Below are 20981 nucleotides of genomic sequence, written 5' to 3' on the forward strand. Positions count from 1 at the left end.
TATTAATTTAGTATGAATTAGCATTTTGCTATTTTGGATTTAGTATGAATTAGCATGTTGCTAGTATGGTATGAATTAACATGTTGCTAGTATGTTTATAGTATGAATTAGCATGTTGCTAGTGTGGTATGAATTAACTTGTTGCTAGTATGTTTATAGTATGAATTAGCATGTTGCTAGTGTGGTATGAATTAACAAGTTGCTAGTATGTTTATAGTATGAATTAGCGTGTTGCTGGAATGTTTATAGAATGAATTAGCATGTTGCTAGTATTAGTATGTTTCTAGATTAACATATTGCTAGAATGTTTATTGTATGAATTAGCATGTTGCTAGTATGTTTATAGTATGAATTAGCATGTTGCTAGTATGTTAGTATGTTTCTAGTATGGATTAGCATGTTGTAAGTATGTTCAATTTAAAGTTTTTTTTTTACAATGGAAGCCTATGGGAAAGTTGCAGGGTGCTGTTGATGGTTGCTAGGCTGTCGATAGTAGGTAGAAAGATCATCAGTTATTGGCAGATTGGTAGTTAAATGAGTCCAACCGTAGGTCTGTACGACAGTCTGGCGCAAAGTTATGATGTCACAAAGTTTGAACTAGAACTTCTATGTGAAGCTGCTTTTACACAGATTACAGTGTAAACGTTCTACAGACATAAAGATGAATTAAAACTTACTGTCAGAAAGAGCGCTGCAGGTATTTATATTGCAGAAAAGCAGTATTGTTTCAAAAATATTTCACTATCAATACATGATGATATAAATACTTTTGACAACACTGTGATGAGGAAATAGATTTGTGTATGATTGTGTTGTTCACTCAGGTCTGGAGAGAGATAAGTTTGATAATAAAACGGTGACGTTTGAAGAGCACATCAAGGAGGAGCACAACCTGTGGCATTACCTCTTCTTCATAGTGCTGGTGCGGGTCAAAGACTCCACCGAATACACGGGACCCGAGAGCTACGTCGCTCAGATGATCAAGGTCAGCACTGCCTGCTTGGAAATAATCTGCTTTTTGAGAATTTGTTTTGATAAATGTTCAGTTATTAATAGTTCATTAGTATCAGAATATGATCAGAAATGTAGTATTTTATGTTTGGTTTTCATTTGAGTCATTTTGTTGTATGCTTTTGTACTGTTACATGTTTTTTATTGAAGTCAATGTAGTTTTCAGTATAATTCATTGTAGTTTTAGTTTGTTATTTTAGTGCATTAAGTTGACCTAAATAATATTTGTTATAAGCAAACATTTCTAGCTGAAATAAAATCATTTGTGTATATTTTATAACTTTTTTTATTTAATAAATAAATGACTATTTTGATGAAAGTAGTGAGAGTATATTGCAGAGTAAAGAGCAGAGTAAAGAGCTTTTTCTGAAACATGGGACTCATTTAGAATGTTATTTTCTGAGCATGTCAGTATCTCTACAAACTGTCAATCTAAATCTTAGGGCATTTCGATTGTAATGCAAATGCAACTAAGTGCTTTGTATAAATACCTGAGGAATAATGTTTATGATATTGGGTTATCAAGTTATATGTGTGTTCCTTACAGTTTTTTTTATATTAATTTTTTTTTATTTATTTTTGATTTTGTGATTTATTTATTTATTTCTCTTCTTTTCTCTCTTAGCTAAATGTAATTTCAACTTGTTTAGAAGGTAGGGGTGGGAATAATATTTGTTTAGATTTCTCTGTAAAATTACTTTGTTATATCTTTTAAAGTTTAATAAACAGATTAAAAGAATAATAATGGCATCAGTGTTTGTTGCCAGCAGATGGCACTTTGACTGTAACTGAATATTGAAATGTAGATGCCTTAAGGACAAGACTCTTATCAAACATGTAAAGTTTGGGGCAAGTTAGACTTTCTACGTTTATTGCAACAACCTCCAGTTTTGTGGCTATAATAATGCTTTATATTATACAATGTCTGTATAACAGAAAGAACACATTCAACACATTTCTAAACATAATAGTTTAAAAACACATTTCTAATTACTGATTTATTTTATCTTTGCCATGATGACTAAACATAAATTTTGACTAGATATTTTCCAAGACATTAGTATTCAGCTTAATGTGACATTTGACTGCTCAACTAGGTTAATTAGGCAAGTTAAGGTAATTAGGCAGTTCATTGTTTAATGATGGTTTGTTCTGTAGACTATCAAAAAACAAATATTGCTTAAGGGGGCTAATAATATTGACCTTAAAATGTATTTAAAAAAAATAAAAACTGCTTTTATTCTAGCCAAAATAAAACAAATAAGACTTTCTCCAGAGGAAAAAATATTATAAGAAGTACTGTGAAAATTCCTTGCTCTGATAAACATCATTTGGGAAATATTTGAAAAAGAAAAGAAAATTTATTGATTTTGACTTCAGCTCATCAAAATCCCAATATATTCGCATTGTTCATTTGTTTAACCCTCATTCAGGAGCACAATCTGGACTGGTTTCCTCGTATGAGGGCGATGTCTCTGGTCAGCAGTGATGGAGAAGGTGAACAGAATGAACTGCGCAGCTTACAGGAGAAACTCGAGTCCACAATGAGGCTCGTCTCTAATCTTACCAATCAGCTCACAGAGCTCAAAGAGCAGGTGCGTGTGTGACTCTACTGATAAAGGTGTGTCCATACAGTAATAGCAGCCTGATCTACACCAACATTGCAGATCCATTTTACCTTGTGACACTGCAGGTGATCAGAGCGGGGGGAAAAACAAAACAATTAATAGTTATCATTGTGCTTTCCAGCTCACTGATTACATCAAGCGTAGCATACTTTTTTGTGTAACAATGTTGTTTAAATATGTAAATTAGGCATTGCTTAATAAAAATAAATTTGCACTTGTTTACTAGTAAATATTTTGTGCTATTATTCTAGCAAAAAATTTGAACACTGAATGAAGTGATTTTTTTTATTCTCATTTTTCAACCCATAATTCAGAAAATATTGCCAACAGCCAGTAAAAAAACATTTTTTTGTCAAATAAACTGTATATAATTAAGCAAATTATATACAAACATATTAAAAACTTCCTCATCCTCAGTAAAAACCTTCCGAATGCAGATATGACTAAAATAGTGACGACCGATGTTAAGGGAAAGTTCACCCAAAAATGTACATTTTATGGTCATTTGCTCACCCTTTTCTTGTTTCAAACCAGTTGACTTTTTTCTGTTCTGTTGATTTTCAATAGTATTTTTTTTCTGCTTTGGCGTTTTCAACATTCTTCAAAATATCTTCTTTTGTGTTTTACAGAACAAAAAAAAATCAAATCAAGGGTGAAAAAATGACAGAATTTTCATTTTTGGGTGAACGATTCTTTTTAAGAACCCCTGTTTTGCATTATAAAATTTCATATTTTGGTTTTGGTGGTCTCCAACAACAGTCTGATACGCATGCAAGGTCAAAAAACACTTTGTTTTGTCTTATAATATGCATTTACTTTTACCTAATTATCCCAGCGACTCATATGATTCGTTCAGTGATTCATTTGTTCCCAAACCCCTCCTTGGTGCAATGCTAATCTGTGCTTATTGGTCCAGTGACCAGGTCTGTTGTGATTAGTCGACTACATTCAACACGAGACAGAGAGAAATGCCCACCGCAGCTTTTCAACAAAATTGAAGTAGTCAGAGCACAGAGTATATGTGAGATCCCAATGCAGGAGTGCATTAAAGCAATACAGCTTAATACCACCATATTGCTCTATTCTTAACCATCAGTAAAAACAGTGACACACATTCAGTATTATTCCACACAGTGGCAGAAGCTGAACTATTTTAAAACTAGATCACAGAATGTGTAGGAAAAGCTGACGGTGGCCATAGCAAAGACAAACGGCAGAGGATTGCGAGTTCAAAAATGCATTTAAATCCGTAAACAAAGCTTCACATGTTGCGATTTCAATGTGGTTTTAGACGCGATATGAGAATATAAAGAGTTAACCAGAAACAGAACAAGCCACGTGAAGCGATTACAAGTAACAAAACACATAGGGGCTGTTATGATGAAGTATTTTACCAAAAATAAACTTGACTCTTCATTTGACTCTTCAAAAACCACTGACTCTTCACAGCCTTTAACAAACGGCCAACGAATCCCCCGCTGCAGGGTAGATTATAGCATTCATCATCAGAACGTTCACTCATTAATGTTCATTCATCTTCAGTCATGATCAGTCCCACACACACCTGCACTCTGCTAGCGTCTGAAGGGTTCATGATTTACCGCATCCCGCACAGAACATATTTGGTATTGTTTCAAAAGATCCGCACAAACGACATATCATTTGATTCACTCTCGAATCATTTAATTTAAAAAATCCATATTTTTAAACGCGGTGCACTTTGAGATTTAAACCTCAGCTGGATGTTTTCATTCACTTAGAGCTGTGTTACACACTGCATGGAAGCTCATTTTCAAAAACCCATAATAGAGGCTCTTTAAAGTGCTGCTGAAGTAGAGATGTATGGCTCAAACGCTGGAGAAAAAGCTTATTGTGTGAAAATGGGGTTTAAAATTATGCATTGTAATTGAAATCTACAGGCACAAACTGCCAAAGGGTGATAAAAAAAAATTAAAAGTGTATTTTAGATAGTTTCTTCCATCAGAATTGAAAAAAAATTAAATTGATTGGCCAAAACTTTCCTTTAAAATTAAATTGACAGGTGCATGAAAAGTGTTTTTGCTTGCTTTGCCTCGCCTTAATTGCTCACCCTTGTGTGTGTTTGTGTGTGTGTGTGTGTGTGTGTGTGTGTGTCAATCTTCAGATGACTGAGCAAAGGAAACACAAGCAGAGGCTCGGTCTGCTGGGAAACCCCGCCCACCTCAACATCAACCCACAGCAGCCAGCATGAGGTGGGTGGAGTCTGAGGCCTCCAAGCCATCACAGCCTTTAAAACCTGATGTTGTATCTTGTTAATACAAACTCCAATATGGTCATGTCTGGTCATACTTGGACATGTACACAGTCAAGGACTCGAGTAATGATATTTTGAGCCTCATCGCGCTATGAGGTGCTATATATTATTTTTTTAAGCACTGATGTGATCACTTCACAAACAATCTTTGCACTGTTTGAGTTGGGGTGTGCGATATTTATTGTCAACATCAATTTTTACATCATTTGTTACAAATTTGAATAATGTTTGAGCTGAAGTGAATGATTCACACATTTATACTGATTTCATACAGAAGTTCAACAAACAGCAAGTTGATGTTGAATTTTTGTACCTTTTAAAGACAAGTTTTTCAGTCAACAAGGAATATTTTCAAACAAAACCAAAGCAGAATAATGGTGCATCTCTGAGAAACACTGCTGTGTTTCTTTTCTGAATGAATCTGTTTTTGAAAGAATCATTTGAGTTACTGATTCATTCATTTTACTTCAGCTTAGTCCCTTTATTTATCAGGGGTCACCACAGCGGAATAAACAGCCAACTTATCCAGCATGTGTTTTTACACAGTGCATGCCCTTCCAGCTGCAACCCAGTACTGGGAAACATCCATACACACTCACATTCTTACACATTTGCAGCCAATTTTGTTTATCCAATTCATCTATAGCGCATGGCTTTGGACTGTGGGAGAAACCGGAGCACCCGGAGGAAACCCACGCCAACATGGGGAAACCATGCAAACTCTACACAGAAATGCCAACCGACCTAGCCAGTACTGGAACGAGCGACCTTCTTGCTGTGAGGCGACAGTGCTAACCACTGAGCCACCCTGTTACTGATTCAGTGCTTTATGTTTAAATAAATCTGCGATTTTTTTAAGAATCACTTGAATGATTCAATGACTCACTTATTAAAACACAAACATTAAGTCTATCATATTATTTTATAACAGGCCTTAATCAGCCAAGCTACCACAGAAAGCCTTAATTATGCTTATTGAATTGATCCCTAACAAAACAGATGTAATTGTTGTCAATATCGCACACCTCTATGTATGAGTGTAGTATCATAGGATGTTTCCAAAGCGGTTCTCAGAATCACAGCACCTTTTTATCTAAATTGATTTTAGTTTAAGATCTTTAATATAATGAGTGAATTTTCTATATATATTTATTTTGATATTCAGATGTTTTCTCTATTATGGAATTTCTATTGCTGACATCCAAATGGAAGATTGAATAAACACCTACACTGACCGTTTAAATAAAGGTTTTAAATGTGGTTTTGCTTTAGGAGCATCCAAAAACCTACCTGTCAACACTGGGATGTGCAAATACCACCAAATAAAATAAATAGTAATAAAATAAAGGAATAAAATAAATAGTATACATTAGAAAAAGTTGCAAATAAATTAGCAAACACCTTAGCTTATTGAAATGAATAGCTATTATGAAGAATTTGACTCAAGCTATCAAATCTTATTAACCTTTTCTCCACTCTATAATTTGAACATTCTGATTGAAGATTTTCATTTGATTACATTAAATAACAGGCGTCACTTGGAGAACGCAAAGATTTATAATGAAAGCATTCGATTGCTTTCCTAACTTTGTATGCTCATTTAAGACAAATTGATTGTGTTTAAAAGACTCCACCAAGCTTGACATGTTTAAATGGTATTATTATGTGTATATATCTGTTCAAACATGCACCCAAAACCCAGTGTGTCCACTTTTGCACGGCTTCAAACACCGTGTACAGAATCTGTTTGGGAAACAGCGTCGATTTATCAATATGGAGCGCGTCTGACAGTCACGCACTGCTACATGAAATGACTGTAATGAGGATTGCATAGGAGGTGCAACGGCGCCTGTAATGGAAATAAGGGGAATCCCACTGATTTAAATTTTTTAAAACGGCTCTGTCGGAAACTGCATACTTCCATACTATATAGTACACTAAATCAGTATGCCAGCAGAGTAGTATGCCTGAATTCATAGAATTCGAAAATCAGTACGCGAGAAGTACCCGGATGAACTACTACTTCCAGTGAGATTCTGAAGTGCGCATCCCATGTACACTGCTCTATCCCATGATGCCCCATGAGAGAATTCCTGAATGGGAGTGAAGTGACGCAGGTAGATCATGTGACCATGACAAAATGTCGGATGTAGTACATCTGAATTCCATACATACTGCTCACATTTATACTGTATAGAATGTACTTTTGTAATGGCCATGTAGTACGTTTATATCAAAATGCAGTACCTACTGAGTTGTAGGTGGTTTCGGATGCAGCCAAATTGTTTTCATTCCTAAATTAAACGAAAGCACAGTACAGATTCACATTCAAGAGCAAGGGGCTTCCCCTGGTGGTTCAGCAATATTTGCTGTGTTTTAGGGAGGATCGGCTCTTTGATGTTTATTGCCACCCTTTATAGAAAGATTAGGAAATGGGAAAATCCCTTACAGGATGATAGCGGGATAGAACTGTAAAAATACTGGAGAATCCCGAGAAAAACAGGAGGGTTTGTCCAAAAAATGTATAAATAATGGAGACCATATGAGATGACAGACTGATTTAATGACAGTACTTTCAGAAATGTGACATTGTGCGTCAAAATCAAGAACCATGAGCTTCGAAGGCATTAACATTGTTGACAGCTCAAATCTGATTCACAGAGCTCTTCACATTCAGTTTTCAGCTGAAGTAATAAACATGAAAATAATTGAGGTTGAAAAAAATGTCACTCGCTTTCTCTTCATAAACACTATAGTCTGTAACGTAACAAAACAAATATATAAATTTTAAGCACTAACCAATTTCAAATATTATATAGTTGCGATTTAGCAAAGAGATTTCTGCGGTTTCCCCCAAAACAAATAGTTAGACAAGTATAAGTATGCTTGAAAATGTGCAAAAAACAAAATCAGCCTACTATTCGCTTCAATAGTACAAGGCTTCAAAAATGTAAACATTGTATTTGGCTTTTGCAGGAAATGTAACAGAGGTAATATTTGAAAAGTCCTTGCTACATTTTTGACCTTTTTTCTTTCTTTTTTTTTTTTTTAAACACACACACACTTTGCCATTCTGGTAGGAGCTGCAACATTCAGGTGGTTTGAACACTGAACCAAGTCCATGTGCGCTGTGAATCCTTTTTTAAACAAGTTATGCTTTTATGAACAGCATTTAGTGTTAGATGAGAGCCAAATCACTTCAGATCATTTATCCAGGAGTGTGTGAATGATTGAGATGTAAAATATTGCTCAAGGTAATGCGAAGCCAGAAAGTAAATCAAGTGAGAAAAAACAACAACTAAACAATCTTAGAAAACACACATAAACACACACAACCATATGAATCATTTAGTCCAACACAAACAATACAAAACAAAACGATAACAGTTCCAGCCAAAATCTTAAGTAGAAAATCACAAAAAGAAACTTCAAATCTGCTGTACGCCAGCCTCAATGCAAGCGCGGACACACTCGCACCCCGACACTAGGGTTATTATTCAATAACTGGATTCCAGTCACCTATGTGGCAATTAAGAAGAGAGAAAATACAAAGATATGAGGCTCGTCTTCAGGACTCATAACTGACTTTCTGCCCAGTGCTTCCGAAAAAAAAAAAAAAATAGAATTAAAACACACGAGGAGTGACGTAAAAAGGATGGAATAGCCTGATGGGAGTGTTGATATTGAACAGGAAGTGATGTCGTAGTTCAGTAGTGGGCTGGAACAGTGAGAAGAGCCTCTTCTGGCAGACGAGAGATGTTCACATTCTGGTAGAAACAAATAGAGTTAAAAATCTACGTTTGATAAGCATGAGAATATGAAAATGTGTGTGTGTTTTCTCACCTTAGGTTTGTCTCTGTGTGTGTTCACTGCCTCTACATTGAGATAAATGGACTCCACTTTACAACCTAGCAAAAGAAGACAATCTAGGTTAAATTAAAGCACAGTTGTAGAGGTCATTTGTTGCGGGGTAATTAAACGATGTCTTTTATAGCTAAAACACCAGGGAAAATGCTCTCTAGATGGTAGTTTTTCAGTGTCTTTGAACTTGATTGTTTTATTTTGGCCCCGTTTACACTTGGTATTAAGACACTCTTTAGTCATTTGGTGGCAAACAGTTAAAGGCGACATTTCCATTTACACCTGCTGTCTTAATACTCTCTTTTGTTCCCCTTCCTGAATTTTTGGCCCCTGTTTACCCTCTGTATTAAGATTCATTTAGTTTGAACAGAACACAAGGACCTGGTCTATTGTTCTCATGCTGTGAAATTAAAACAGAATTTACACATGAACACTGAAGGTGACAATGAAGAACAATGGCAAGAGCAGAGCTTTTGTTTCTGCACTGATGGCCACAAAAACCATGCAAAACACTGGGGGTTTGTGTCAGTATCAAGGCAGCCAGGTTTCAATCCTGTATGGCTTGAGCGCAGATGCTTTTTTGTTTGTTTAAAAGCAGGTACAAAAAGTTTTTGTAGAAATTATCAAAATTCTAGCAAATTTTTTCAGGAAAATCAATGTTGACAGGAAAAAGTTAACAAGCCAGCTTTCCTTGTTCTGTTCTAAGAGTTGAATTGCTCAATATTTGCTGCTGTTGATTCACACAACACATTGTTGACTCTCCTGTCTTAAAGCTCTTAAGGGTACACTACACCCAAAAATGAAAAAAAAAAAAAAAATACTACATTAAATATATATATATATATATATATATATATATATATATATTATACACACACACACACTCATTATATGCATATAATAACAAACTTGCAAAGTTGCCAGAGTCAACAGATAAATAATTCTGACATTATGACGCCCTGTTGCAACCTACATTGGCCATCTAGAAAATGGTAAGAGATTCTTTCTAATTTTTTCATCCACTGTAATGTAATACAGAATTAGACGGACATGTACAAAGCCCCAAGCGTAATGTATAGAAACAAAATTAAGAATTCCCATTCCCACTTCTTACTAACATTTGCCCATTTTTATTAATTTATTGCATTGTGACTGAAATTGCAGTGATTTATTCATCCTCCACTTGTCCCAAACCTGATTGAGTTTCTTTTTTTTAATGAACACAAAACAAAATATTATAAAGGATGTTAGAAAAATTCTTAATTTTTTGACACTATTATGGACGTTAAAAGCTGCATCTTTTTCAACATTCTTCAGAATATCTTATTTTGTTATATTCATAAAAGTTTAGAACCACTTGAGTGTGAGGAAATGGTAAAGAAACCAGTTTTTGGGAGAACTATCCCTTTTAAGTATAAATGTATTCATTTAGATTACAAATGTAATATTGTTTCATGTATCTTCCTTTACTGTTTGTGCCATTGAAAAATAAAAGTGGTCATCGTTATAAAGTATTACATTGATATAACATATAACGTTGATACACATAACAAAACAATACAGTAATAATAATAAAAAAGGAAGGAGGGATCGTCTTAATAAACAGATATTTATATATATATATATATATATATATATATATATATATATATATATATATATATATATGCACACACACACACACATACAGTTGAGGTCAGAATTATTAGACCCCCCCTGAACTTTTTTTATCTTTTTTTAATATTTCCAAAATTATGTTTAACAGAGCAAGGAAATTTTCACAGTATGTCCGATAATGTTTATTCTTCTGGAGAAAGTCTTATTTGTTTTATTTCAGCTAGAATAAAAGCAGTTATTAATTTTTAAAAAGCCATTTTAAGGTCAAAATTATTAGCCCCTTTAAGCTCATTTTTTTCTTAATAGTTTACAGATTAAACCATCGTTATACAATGACTTAACCTATTTATACAATGAATTAACCTAATTAACCTAGTTAAGCCTTTAAATGTCACTTTAAGCTGTATAGGAGTGTCTTAAAAAATATCTAGTTAAATATTATTTACTTCCATTATGGCAAAGATAAAATAAATCAGTTTTTAGAAATGAATTATTAAAACTATTATGTTTAAAACAATCTCTGTTAAACAGAAATTGGGGGGAAAATTAACAGAGGGGCTAATAATTCTGACTTCAACTGCAATTAACTGCACTCCATTTATAGTATAAAATGTAATGTTTAGGTGAAGCAAAACATGTAGTGTGCACATGCTCAGATGGGTTTCTCACCATAGGCCACAGGAGTGAGCTTCAGCACAGTGTGCAGTGGGCATTTCAGGTATGGCAGCTCGTCTGGAAGACAAATAATACGTTTTAAGATCATAACAATATGTAAATATTTGACTGAGCACAGCAGGTCTACCCACCTGCACTCTTGTCCAGGAAGTAAGCCAGCAGACAGCGCATGACAGCCTGGTGACAGATAACCAGAACATTCTCCTGCCGTTCAAGCTCCATGATGACTGGCTCCAATCGCTGGACCAGATCCTCATAAGACTGTGAAGTGAGAATTAATGGTTCATTTTCTGTTGTACAGACTGATTGTTTTGAGTTGTTTAAAATAATTCAGCTTTTCAACACACCTCTCCTTTAGGGTAGCGGTAGCGATATTTGTCCTGGTCTCTGAGGGCGAACTCTTGAGGGTAATGCTCCTGGATCTCCTCGTACATCATCTCCTCACACACACCCTGCACACATGCCCACAGTCACTCTGTGGCACTTTTAAATCAGATAATGAAGGAGAACATCACTGTAGAAATGCTTACAGCATCAATCTCGTTGAGGGCTTTCCACTGTTCATACGGTACACCCAGCGACTCAGCTGTTTGTATGGTCCGCTTCATTTGACTCGTCCACACCTTGAGATCCTTTATATTCTGATCCTGAATAAACCTCCCCAGAGAGTGAGCAAACTGAGAAAAGAGAGACAGAGAGATGATGAAATTCAAATGAGCAATCTCGAGGACAGTCACTGCTGTCGTTTCACACAGGACATCGCGTCTCATGTACAGGCTCAAAGGAACAAAACACCCACATTTAGGACTATCTAGGATTGTACAGATTCAAGGTGTGTTTACAATAGTGTGGTGTCATTGTAAAACAGTGTTTTTTTATTAAAAACACTCGGTCCATTCTGGTGTTTTTCAGAAAGACCATCTCCATCCGAACTGTCCAGCCTAAAACACATGATACCTGACCATTTACACTCACTGGACAAACACATATTTAGCTGGCATCCGTACAAGTCTAGCTGTAATGTAATGGTCATATGAGAGGGGCTTGATGATGAATCAGGGAACGATACCCAATAGTCCAAAAGACCAGTCAAAGAACAGTGTGAATAGTCGTTTTTTTTTTGGGTTAAAGATGGCAGAGTAGTGTGGACACCAAACATAACCACAAGAAATCGTAAAAATGACGAAAAAAAAACAAAACAAAAATGCACCAGTGTAAATGGCACCCAGCTCAAATTTCAGGTTGTCACAATATTATTACATTTTTATTTGTTCAAATAATCACCACCAATCAATTTTGCAAGACTTTTCAACTTAGGTGGAAAAACAAGAATGAAAGTCAGACAGAAATAAAGAAAGAAAAGAAGATTTCAAACATGTTCAACAAGTAACTAGCACCATGTAAATTCATGCTAGCATGACAAAACATGGCTAACACATTTTACCACATTGCTAGAACATATCATTGACGTGTTGACCATGTTTCTAGGACATTTAAAAACAAGGCTAACTTCTTTTAGATCTATTTTGGATTTTTTTTTTGTCTTTATTGTGGTAAAACCGTAGCTGGACAGTGTTGGAGGGAAAAGAGAGTAACTGATCAGGAAAAGGTCAGAAAGTCAGGATTTAAACTCGGGATGCCTGAAGTACATTTGCACTACATGTCGACGGTGTCAACAGACATGTGACTAAACATGTTTTCAATATAATGCTAGCGTGAATTAGCAAGCTCCCAGCAGGTACATGACGTAAACATGACTCGTGGGGACGTTAGATCTTGGGTGGAATTGAAAATGTCAGACAGATGTCAGTGTGACAACTTTGGTCCCATTCCAACACAACCTAAAAACAACATAATAACAATGTCTTATGTTGTTACAGCTTGAAGTTGGATTTTGGTTGCCATACCTGACGAATAAATGTCAGTATTTGACATCAACATGATGTTGGTTTAAGACAGGGTTATTCAATTAGTTTGTCATGGGGGCCAGTTCATGAGAAGCATCACAAATGAAGGGCCAGAGAGATATAACTTGCAATATGAGTGATGACACAACAGCATACAAGAGCCCATATTCTGTATATTTGGTGCTAGTTTTTATTCAATTTCCAATACCACCTAAAAATCAACCAAATATCAACGTAATTTGATGTCGTTATTGGATGTCAAAATAACGTTATCTTTAATTTTGGTATAAGGAATCATTTTGGACACCCGAGATCACGACCAAAATCTAACCTAATAGTAATGTCTTAAGACATTGTGTGGCTGCTGGGCTGCAAATACAGATATTTAAATGTTTTTAAAAATTAAAAACAAATATATATATATATATATATATATATATATATATATATATATATATATCGAATAAAACAAAAAATGATTTGAAAGAAAACTGGAGAAAGGAACTGGTTTAGCTTGATTCCAATATACTGCATCAAAATACGCACCTCTTTACCGCGGTGTGACAGGCCTGAATCGCCCCCGATGCGGCCTCGGACATTAAGGTCGCTCTCTCCATGTCGACAGAGGTAGATGGAGCGTGGCGTGATGTGGATGTTCATCAGATAATAAACGATTCTGCTCTGGATGTGATCGAGTACACGGTTCACCAAATACCGCTGACCCACGTCCATGATCTTAATATAGGATAACTCCCTACAAGATAAAACACACGTTACAGTGACCACACACTAAATTCACTCATAACAAACCATCACATGTACTGTTGCACATATCACATAGTAAGATGGAGGAAAATAATGTTATCTCTGACCTGTCGAGGTTTTCATCCAGGGGTTGGTAACTGCTCTCGTAGCATTTGATCCTCTTCATGAAGTCCTGGATGGCCTCTTCGGTGTTTCGGTCGGTGTAGTCAGGACTACCCAACTTCACCTGCTGCTCTCCGACACACAAACAAAAGATTGTTTCATGAATAACTACTAATGTATTCGAGAAAAATTGAGGAAGCACTACTCAATATTTCAATCACTGTCTTACCACAATGTTTTCTGCGATAACCTTGGGGTCTTCACACACAGACTCCACAAAAAACACCTAAGAAAAAACAGACACTTCAGGATAAAATTTTCACAAACTGAGAAGAAACAACTGTTATTTAAAATTGAAAAAAGATTTATAAACCGATTACATGACCTATTACAATGATCTAAATGTCTAATATGCCAAATGAATGTTTACTCTGTTACCCAGCAGACTAATGTGGCCTTTAAGTGCAGTAAAATGTGGACTTCTATAGAGACCACTCTAATAAAGGACAGGACACAAAAATGGGAAAGCTAAGTCGTCTGATTGCTCTAGTTTTTGAAGGCCTCTGTGCTGTGAAGTTTTACCTTGTAGCCATTTTGATCAGCAAATTTCATGATGATGTTCCTCCGTTCTCTGGTTGTGTTCGTGGCATCAAACACCTGAAAAAGCAGGACACTCATAAACAGCATTCTTCATGATTTTGGTGTCTTATGTTCACCAAGGCGGCATTTATTTGATCAATATTACAGTAAAAATCTGAAATCATGTTACAAATTAAAAATAACTTGACTGTAGGATGCAATGATTAACCTATTTCACTGTTAACCACACTTTAATTCAACGCAGTTAATTAATCATAAAGGCTTCTCAACACCGCATTTCTGCATGGAACAAAACTGCAGCAACTGAACAAAGCTACGCCAATTATGCTCTACTTAAAGTTTTGAGCTTGTACACTAATGCTAATACGCACACACACACTGGATTATAATAATAATTCATATTATTTGTAAATGGATCCCTTCTGGGGGTGACGCATGGCGCAGTAGGTAGTGCTGTCGCCTCACTGCAAGAAGTTCGCTGGGTCGCTGGTTCGAGCCTCGGCTCAGTTGGCGTTTCTGTGTGGAGTTTGCAGGTTCTCCCTGCGTTTGCGTGGGTTTCCTCCGGGTGCTCCAGTTTACCCCACAGTCCAAAGACATGCAGTAGAGGTAAATTGGGTAGACTAAATTGTCCGTAGTGTGTGTGTGTGAACGTGTGTGTGTGGATGTTTCCCAGAGATGGGTTGGGGCTGGAAGGAGATCCGCGGAGTGAAAACTTGCTGGATAAGTTGGCGGTTCATTCCGCTGTGGCAACCCCGGATTAATAAAGGGACTAAGCCGACAAGAAAATGAATGAATGAATGGATCCTTTCTGGACACCCAAGGTCGCCTTACAACAAGCATCAACAGTCATACCAGAACAAATTAACACAATTAATAAAATGTTGCCAAACAAACTTTTAAATACATGAGAGGAGTTGCAGGTACAAACACATCACGAGATTGAAATAACATGATAAAAGATGGGTCTTGAGACAAGAATAAAAAGTGTGAAGACTCTCACTGCTCCTTAGCTTCAGGGGAAGCCAGTTCCATAGCCGAGAAGCCATATACTAAACGACCTGGCTCCCATTGTGATTAATCGAGTGTGAAGTGTACCAGGGAGACAGAATTAGCTGATCTAAGAGTGCGAGAAGGAGTATAAATATAGAGAAGTTCTGTGAGATATTAAGGAGCAAGATTCTAAAGTGCCTTGAAAGTGAGAAGTAATATTTTTAATCAATCCAAAACTTTACCAGAAGCAAGTGAAGCTGATAAAGTGGTGTGACACGTGGGATGAAGTCCTAGAGATGACACGAGCTGCATGGTTCTGAACCAGTTGGAATTCATGAAGAAGTTTAGAAGAAAGTCCAGTAGTGAAGATGTGAAGTAGCTTATGCATAGATGAGAATTGTTGTGTTATTGGTAGTGAGAAAAGGGCGGAGACCAGGTGGAGATATGCAGTACACTTAATATTATTGATGTGACCTTTAGTTAAAGGCTGATTTAAACTATGACTGAGGCTATTAACTAGGGGCCGTTCACATGTACTGTCTTTACTGCAAAATGCTTTTCATTACTTAGTTTTTTTTGTCTAGTTGAGTCCAAATATCTAAAAATTCTTAAATCAAGAAGCATTTTCTAGACAAGCAAAACACATTGTCTTGTTTTAAGATATAATATGCCAAAATTAAGTGAGTTTTTCCTTAAAACAAGCAAAATAATCTGCCAATGGGGTAAGCAAAATAATCTTGTTTTTGCTTTCAACATAAGATTATTTTGCTTGTTTTAAGGAAAAACTCACTTAATTTTGGCATATTATATCTTAAAACAAGACAAAGTGTTTTGTTTGTCTAGAAAATGCTTCTTGATTTAAGAAATTTTAGATAATTGGACTCAAAACTAGACAAAAAAATCTATGTAAGAAAAGCATTTTTTGCAGTGTTTTTGCGCAAACAAGTTAATGGTTATAAAATGGTTATTTTCCCTGGACAGAGGGTGTCACGGTGGCGCAGTGGGTAGCACGATCGCCTCACAGCAAGAAGGTCTCGGGTTGGATCCCCGGCTGGGTCAGTTGGCATTTCTATGTGGAGTTTGCATGTTCTCCCCGTGTTTTCTCTACGTGCACCGGTTTCCCTCAGAGCCCAAAGACATGCAGTATAAGTGAGTTAAATAAGCTAAATTGGCCAAAGTGTATATGTGTGAATGCAACAGTGTATGGGTTGTGGCTGGAAGGGCATCCGCTGCGTAAAACATATGCTGGAAAAGCATGGTGGTTCATTCCACTGTGGCAACCCTGATTAATAAAAGGGCTAAGCTGAAAAAAAAGAATGAATGAATTTTCCCAGGACAGCAGCCTTATGCCTATTCGCGCATATTAGCAGCTTACTTTTTACAGGTGCACCTAGTTGAAAGAATGGCACGAGCGCACCGCAAGTCATGTGACAAGAACTGACCTGTCAGCTTTATACATTACATTGTATGGAATATACACATTTCTACTTTAAAGACAATAATAAATAAATAAATGAAAATACCAAACAAGTTTATATATAGTTGATCAAAAGTGCCTTTCAGACAGAGATTTAGCAAACTTTGATATGTCAATAATGAACAAAAGTTCTATTAAAATTATCTATCTATCTATCTATCTATCTATCTATCTATCTATCTATCTATCTATCTATCTATCTATCTATCTATCTATCTATCTATCTATCTATCTATCTATCCCCAAAATGCTTGAAGAGTAGAATATGACAAGATTAATGTAAATGCAAAGCTACTCACAGCAACTTGGCCTCCTTCAACACTGAGGTACTCTCTGACGTCATTAAGTGCTGCTGAAGCACACTGCCTGAGGGGGAAAAAAAAACAAGAAAAAGGCATAAAAATCCCACACAAACACAAAAAGAAGAACAACCACACAAATACATGAAAACAAGCACTCACAAACAAAAAAAAAACATGCTGAATCTTACTTTCTTATCTTGAGCCCTTCCTCATTATCAGGGCGAAAGAATTCAAAGCTCTTGTAGATCTTCACACATTCTCTCCGATACTGTCCGACATTGAATTCTGTAAAAACACAGATGTATTAGCTGTGGATAGGATGTTCAGAAGTTCACGAGTGTATCTGCGTTATGCATTATTACCATACCGTGTGTTGGTACACCAATCCAGTTGAGGTAGCGTGTGAGTTTTTTCGAAATGTAGGTTTTTCCTCTTGCTGGCAAGCCGACCGTCACAATGAGAGTGGGACAGTTGGTCATGCAAACTGCCAAGAAACAAAGAGACAGAGGATATAAATGGGCCTGTAAATATCAGCAGAAAACACGGTGTGAATACTCTCTTTGTTTCATTTTCAGGCCGTACAAAAAATAATAAAACTGAAGAAAAGTCTTTGTTGTTCAGGCATTCAGCGTCTCAGCAGACTCCCTAATTGGTTCATGATTTGATGTTAATTTATGTGTTCTGTTTATTGTATGTAGGCTTGATTTCCTCAGTTGTCATTTATTTATTAGCCTCGCAAACATATGCTAAATATTCACACAGCTCAAACAATATCTGCGGAATAACAATATATTTTAATCTGTTTGCTTCTGGCAAATACTAGTGTATATACACAATGCCAGTGCTTGCTTCAATCTCTCTGACACAGACATTCATGAGATATTTCTATTTTCTGCACTTCACCAAACAGAATGTAGTGTCTGCTGACTCTTCATGGATCAGGTTCCTCTGATAATGAGCGATCTTGTGTACAGTGTTCTCAATGCATCAATTCTCTGCTGACTAATCAAACTGGAGTCCTACTGAGACATCAGTACAGCTTGTGTATGCAGCAAGTATGGCTTTACCATCAGGTTCATGGAGTTCAGACCAAATTTGGCCAACATAACCATGGGAAATCAGCATGTAATTAAGCATATTATCCTCACAAGCATAAAGAGCGTTTGAGAAACATCTCGCTCAGCAAACCTGCTCTTTAAAAGGCTATAAACTTCCTCTCGAAACCCTATATGACAGCAGCTTTGGACCCGCAGTGATCTGAGGGAAAACTCAACTGTTACACAGTTACCATTTGCCCATTTATACGCAACAGGCTGTAAGAGATGTAAGGGTGTGTTCACATTAGGAAATTGGTTCCCTTGGTCCAGATTAGAATAAAGAAATAAAATGATACATGTAGTTCTTACCCACATAGCACTCGCACTGTCATTTTGGACCTAATAAAACTACTTCACATGCACTTATATGAAAATTTAGGCTGATACAAATAACTGTTTATCTTCAGAAGCCAATTTACAGAATATAGGCCAATTATTTTGATTACAAAAAAGGCAAAAAGAAAACAAGGAAATTGTGGGACACCTAGATCTTTCTTTTCACAAAATCATTACAAACTAAAATTTTGAAGTCCTCTTTTTTTAATAATGAAAAACTCACATTGCCATCATGTTGTCTTCCTTCAAGCATAAACTCCTTTGATGGAAATAATCTTTAATTTATCAGACAATTATATATTTTATTAACACTAAAAGGTAAACACCTATAATGATATAGCCAGTGATATATTGTTACGATCTCCGTCTAGGGTCAAGGGCGTAACATGAAAGAATACTGGACAAATAAAATCCCTTTTATAAACCCTTGGAGTCAGATGCGTTTATTTGTCTTTTTCTTTTTTAAAACACTCAAAACGTGAAGCCAAATGCAAGACCCACACAAAAATAATAAATAAAAATATATCCCCTACCTAAACAGCAAATGAAACTAAATACACCAAACAAAATGATTAAAAAATATATGTATATAAAAACTACTCCTACCGCCCTGACTATATATGAAAACAAAATAACCCCTACTGCTTCTCAACGTATATATACAAAGTACAATACTTACAATAACAACAAACAGACCAAAACAAAATATTATTAATAATAATAATAATAAGAGGGGGGTGCGGGTTACGGATTGATAAACAACAAAGGTCACAATTGATCCACACACCAAAACAGGAAAACACAATATAAAAAAATAACACCACATAAAGATAAAAAACAATTACTAAAAATCACTGAAATAATGCTGTGTGCAAAGGTAAACTAGTTGAGTATACATGCAATGCCACTCTTATCATTTATAACCCATGAAGAGCTTATGAAATGTGTAATTAAATTTCCCACATAAAGGAGGATCTGTTTAATGAGATAGTTACTCCAAAAATGAAACCTCTATTATCATTTATTCACCTTTTACTTGTTCAAAACATATCTGAGTTTCTTCTTTTGTTTAACACAGGGTTTTGTTGAACAATAGGCTGCACTCATTGACTTTCACATTTTTTTCCAAACAGCTTTCTTCAAATATATTTTGCGTTCAGCAGAAGAAATCTCAACCACCCGTGAAGAAGGGTATCTTTTTACATTTTCTGGAGAACAACCCCTTTAAGGAGACACCTGTGTAGAACTGTAATGTGACTGTGAAGAGAAAATGGTGGCTCTCCTTTGTTTCAACTGTTTGGTTTGTTTTGCCCTTGATTAATGTTGCTTTGATATTCTGTAAACATGCACCAGGGTTTAATTAAGCAGACATGTTTTACATTTTTACACAAAAACACTAATTGTACACTAATTCAAATAAAAGTTAAAAAATAAATTTTAAATTAAGTATATCCTATATAAGAAAGCAGAAAACCAAACAGAATTGTCAACACTGGAATATTTTCAAAAACACCTTCAAAAACAGTCAGTTCACACACTTGCTAACGTTAATTTGAAACACATTTGGTTTAGAAATAATATAATACAGCGTGTACCATCTGTGTAGTTTTAGTGTGATGATAGAAAAAAACATATAGTCAGGAAAACAGCCATACTCTAAGAGAAAGATGTATTGTGTTTATCAAAACGTGAACACTGGGTCAACTTCTCGGTCGTGATGTTTATCGTCAGGGGGACAATAAGCTGATCAGAATCACACGCTGCACACATGGGCCGCGAATGTTGATACGCCGTCGACCAATCAGAAAGCGTCTCCTGTCAGGGCTCAGCCAATAGAACGCGAGCGACGAAACACAATGAACGGAGCTATGTACCGGTGCTGAAAACACACTGGAGTGGTGCATGTATCTCACAGTGCAACATATTCAGCTGATAGACTCGTGATGCTGAACTGACGATGATATAATGGTGTAAACACCCAAATAAAAGGTGAGGCTAGCGAGCTGATGGTGATACAGCACTACCTTTTTGTTGTCACACACTGGGCACGTTTAACTTGCAGGCACTCGGTGTTTACTCTTGCCATTTTCCATATTCAGCTGTTGTTAACACTATTTAGAGCTTATATTAGAGCTTTAAGGTAGCTTACTGTACTTTATTTAACCGGTTTGTCTGAGCAAGCTTCGGCGCATCCTGGTTGCATCATTCTCATCTTATATGCATTCTTACCCAGGGTTCACCGAGTTCACTTACAGTACTGAGCTTCAACTAAATGCAGTTCTATAAAGCGGAAATAAAAGATGTTACATCACATCTGAGT

The 20981-nt window shown here is 36.0% G+C and overlaps 2 protein-coding genes across 16 annotated transcripts in view; one reads left to right on the forward strand and one right to left on the reverse strand.

Annotated features, from left to right (window-relative positions):
* The window catches only part of itpr1a (inositol 1,4,5-trisphosphate receptor, type 1a), a 68421-nt gene extending 63056 nt beyond the window's left edge, over positions 1-5365 (forward strand). For all 13 annotated transcript variants that reach the window (XM_005166095.6, XM_073954371.1, XM_009302588.5 and 10 more), the window contains 3 exons: positions 825-985; positions 2445-2606; positions 4783-5365. In XM_005166095.6, the coding sequence (XP_005166152.1) occupies positions 825-985; positions 2445-2606; positions 4783-4869 (410 nt within the window). In that variant the 3' untranslated portion in view covers positions 4870-5365. The remainder of the gene's footprint in view (positions 1-824; positions 986-2444; positions 2607-4782) is intronic.
* Positions 5366-7475: 2110 nt separating this feature from the next.
* Positions 7476-20981, reverse strand: part of pfkfb4b (6-phosphofructo-2-kinase/fructose-2,6-biphosphatase 4b) — a 516544-nt gene continuing 503038 nt past the window's right edge. For 2 of the 3 annotated variants that reach the window (NM_001430986.1, NM_198816.2), the window contains 13 exon segments: positions 7476-8699; positions 8776-8840; positions 11080-11142; positions 11217-11346; positions 11433-11537; positions 11616-11762; positions 13539-13746; positions 13865-13986; positions 14089-14145; positions 14442-14516; positions 17226-17292; positions 17417-17513; positions 17596-17712. In NM_001430986.1, coding sequence (NP_001417915.1) covers positions 8640-8699; positions 8776-8840; positions 11080-11142; positions 11217-11346; positions 11433-11537; positions 11616-11762; positions 13539-13746; positions 13865-13986; positions 14089-14145; positions 14442-14516; positions 17226-17292; positions 17417-17513; positions 17596-17712 — 1313 coding nt within the window. In that variant the 3' untranslated portion in view covers positions 7476-8639. 3 annotated transcript variants of the gene reach the window in all.

The sequence above is a fragment of the Danio rerio genome, chromosome 6 (assembly GCF_049306965.1).
Source record: "Danio rerio strain Tuebingen ecotype United States chromosome 6, GRCz12tu, whole genome shotgun sequence".
NCBI classification, from domain to species: Eukaryota; Metazoa; Chordata; class Actinopteri; order Cypriniformes; family Danionidae; genus Danio; species Danio rerio.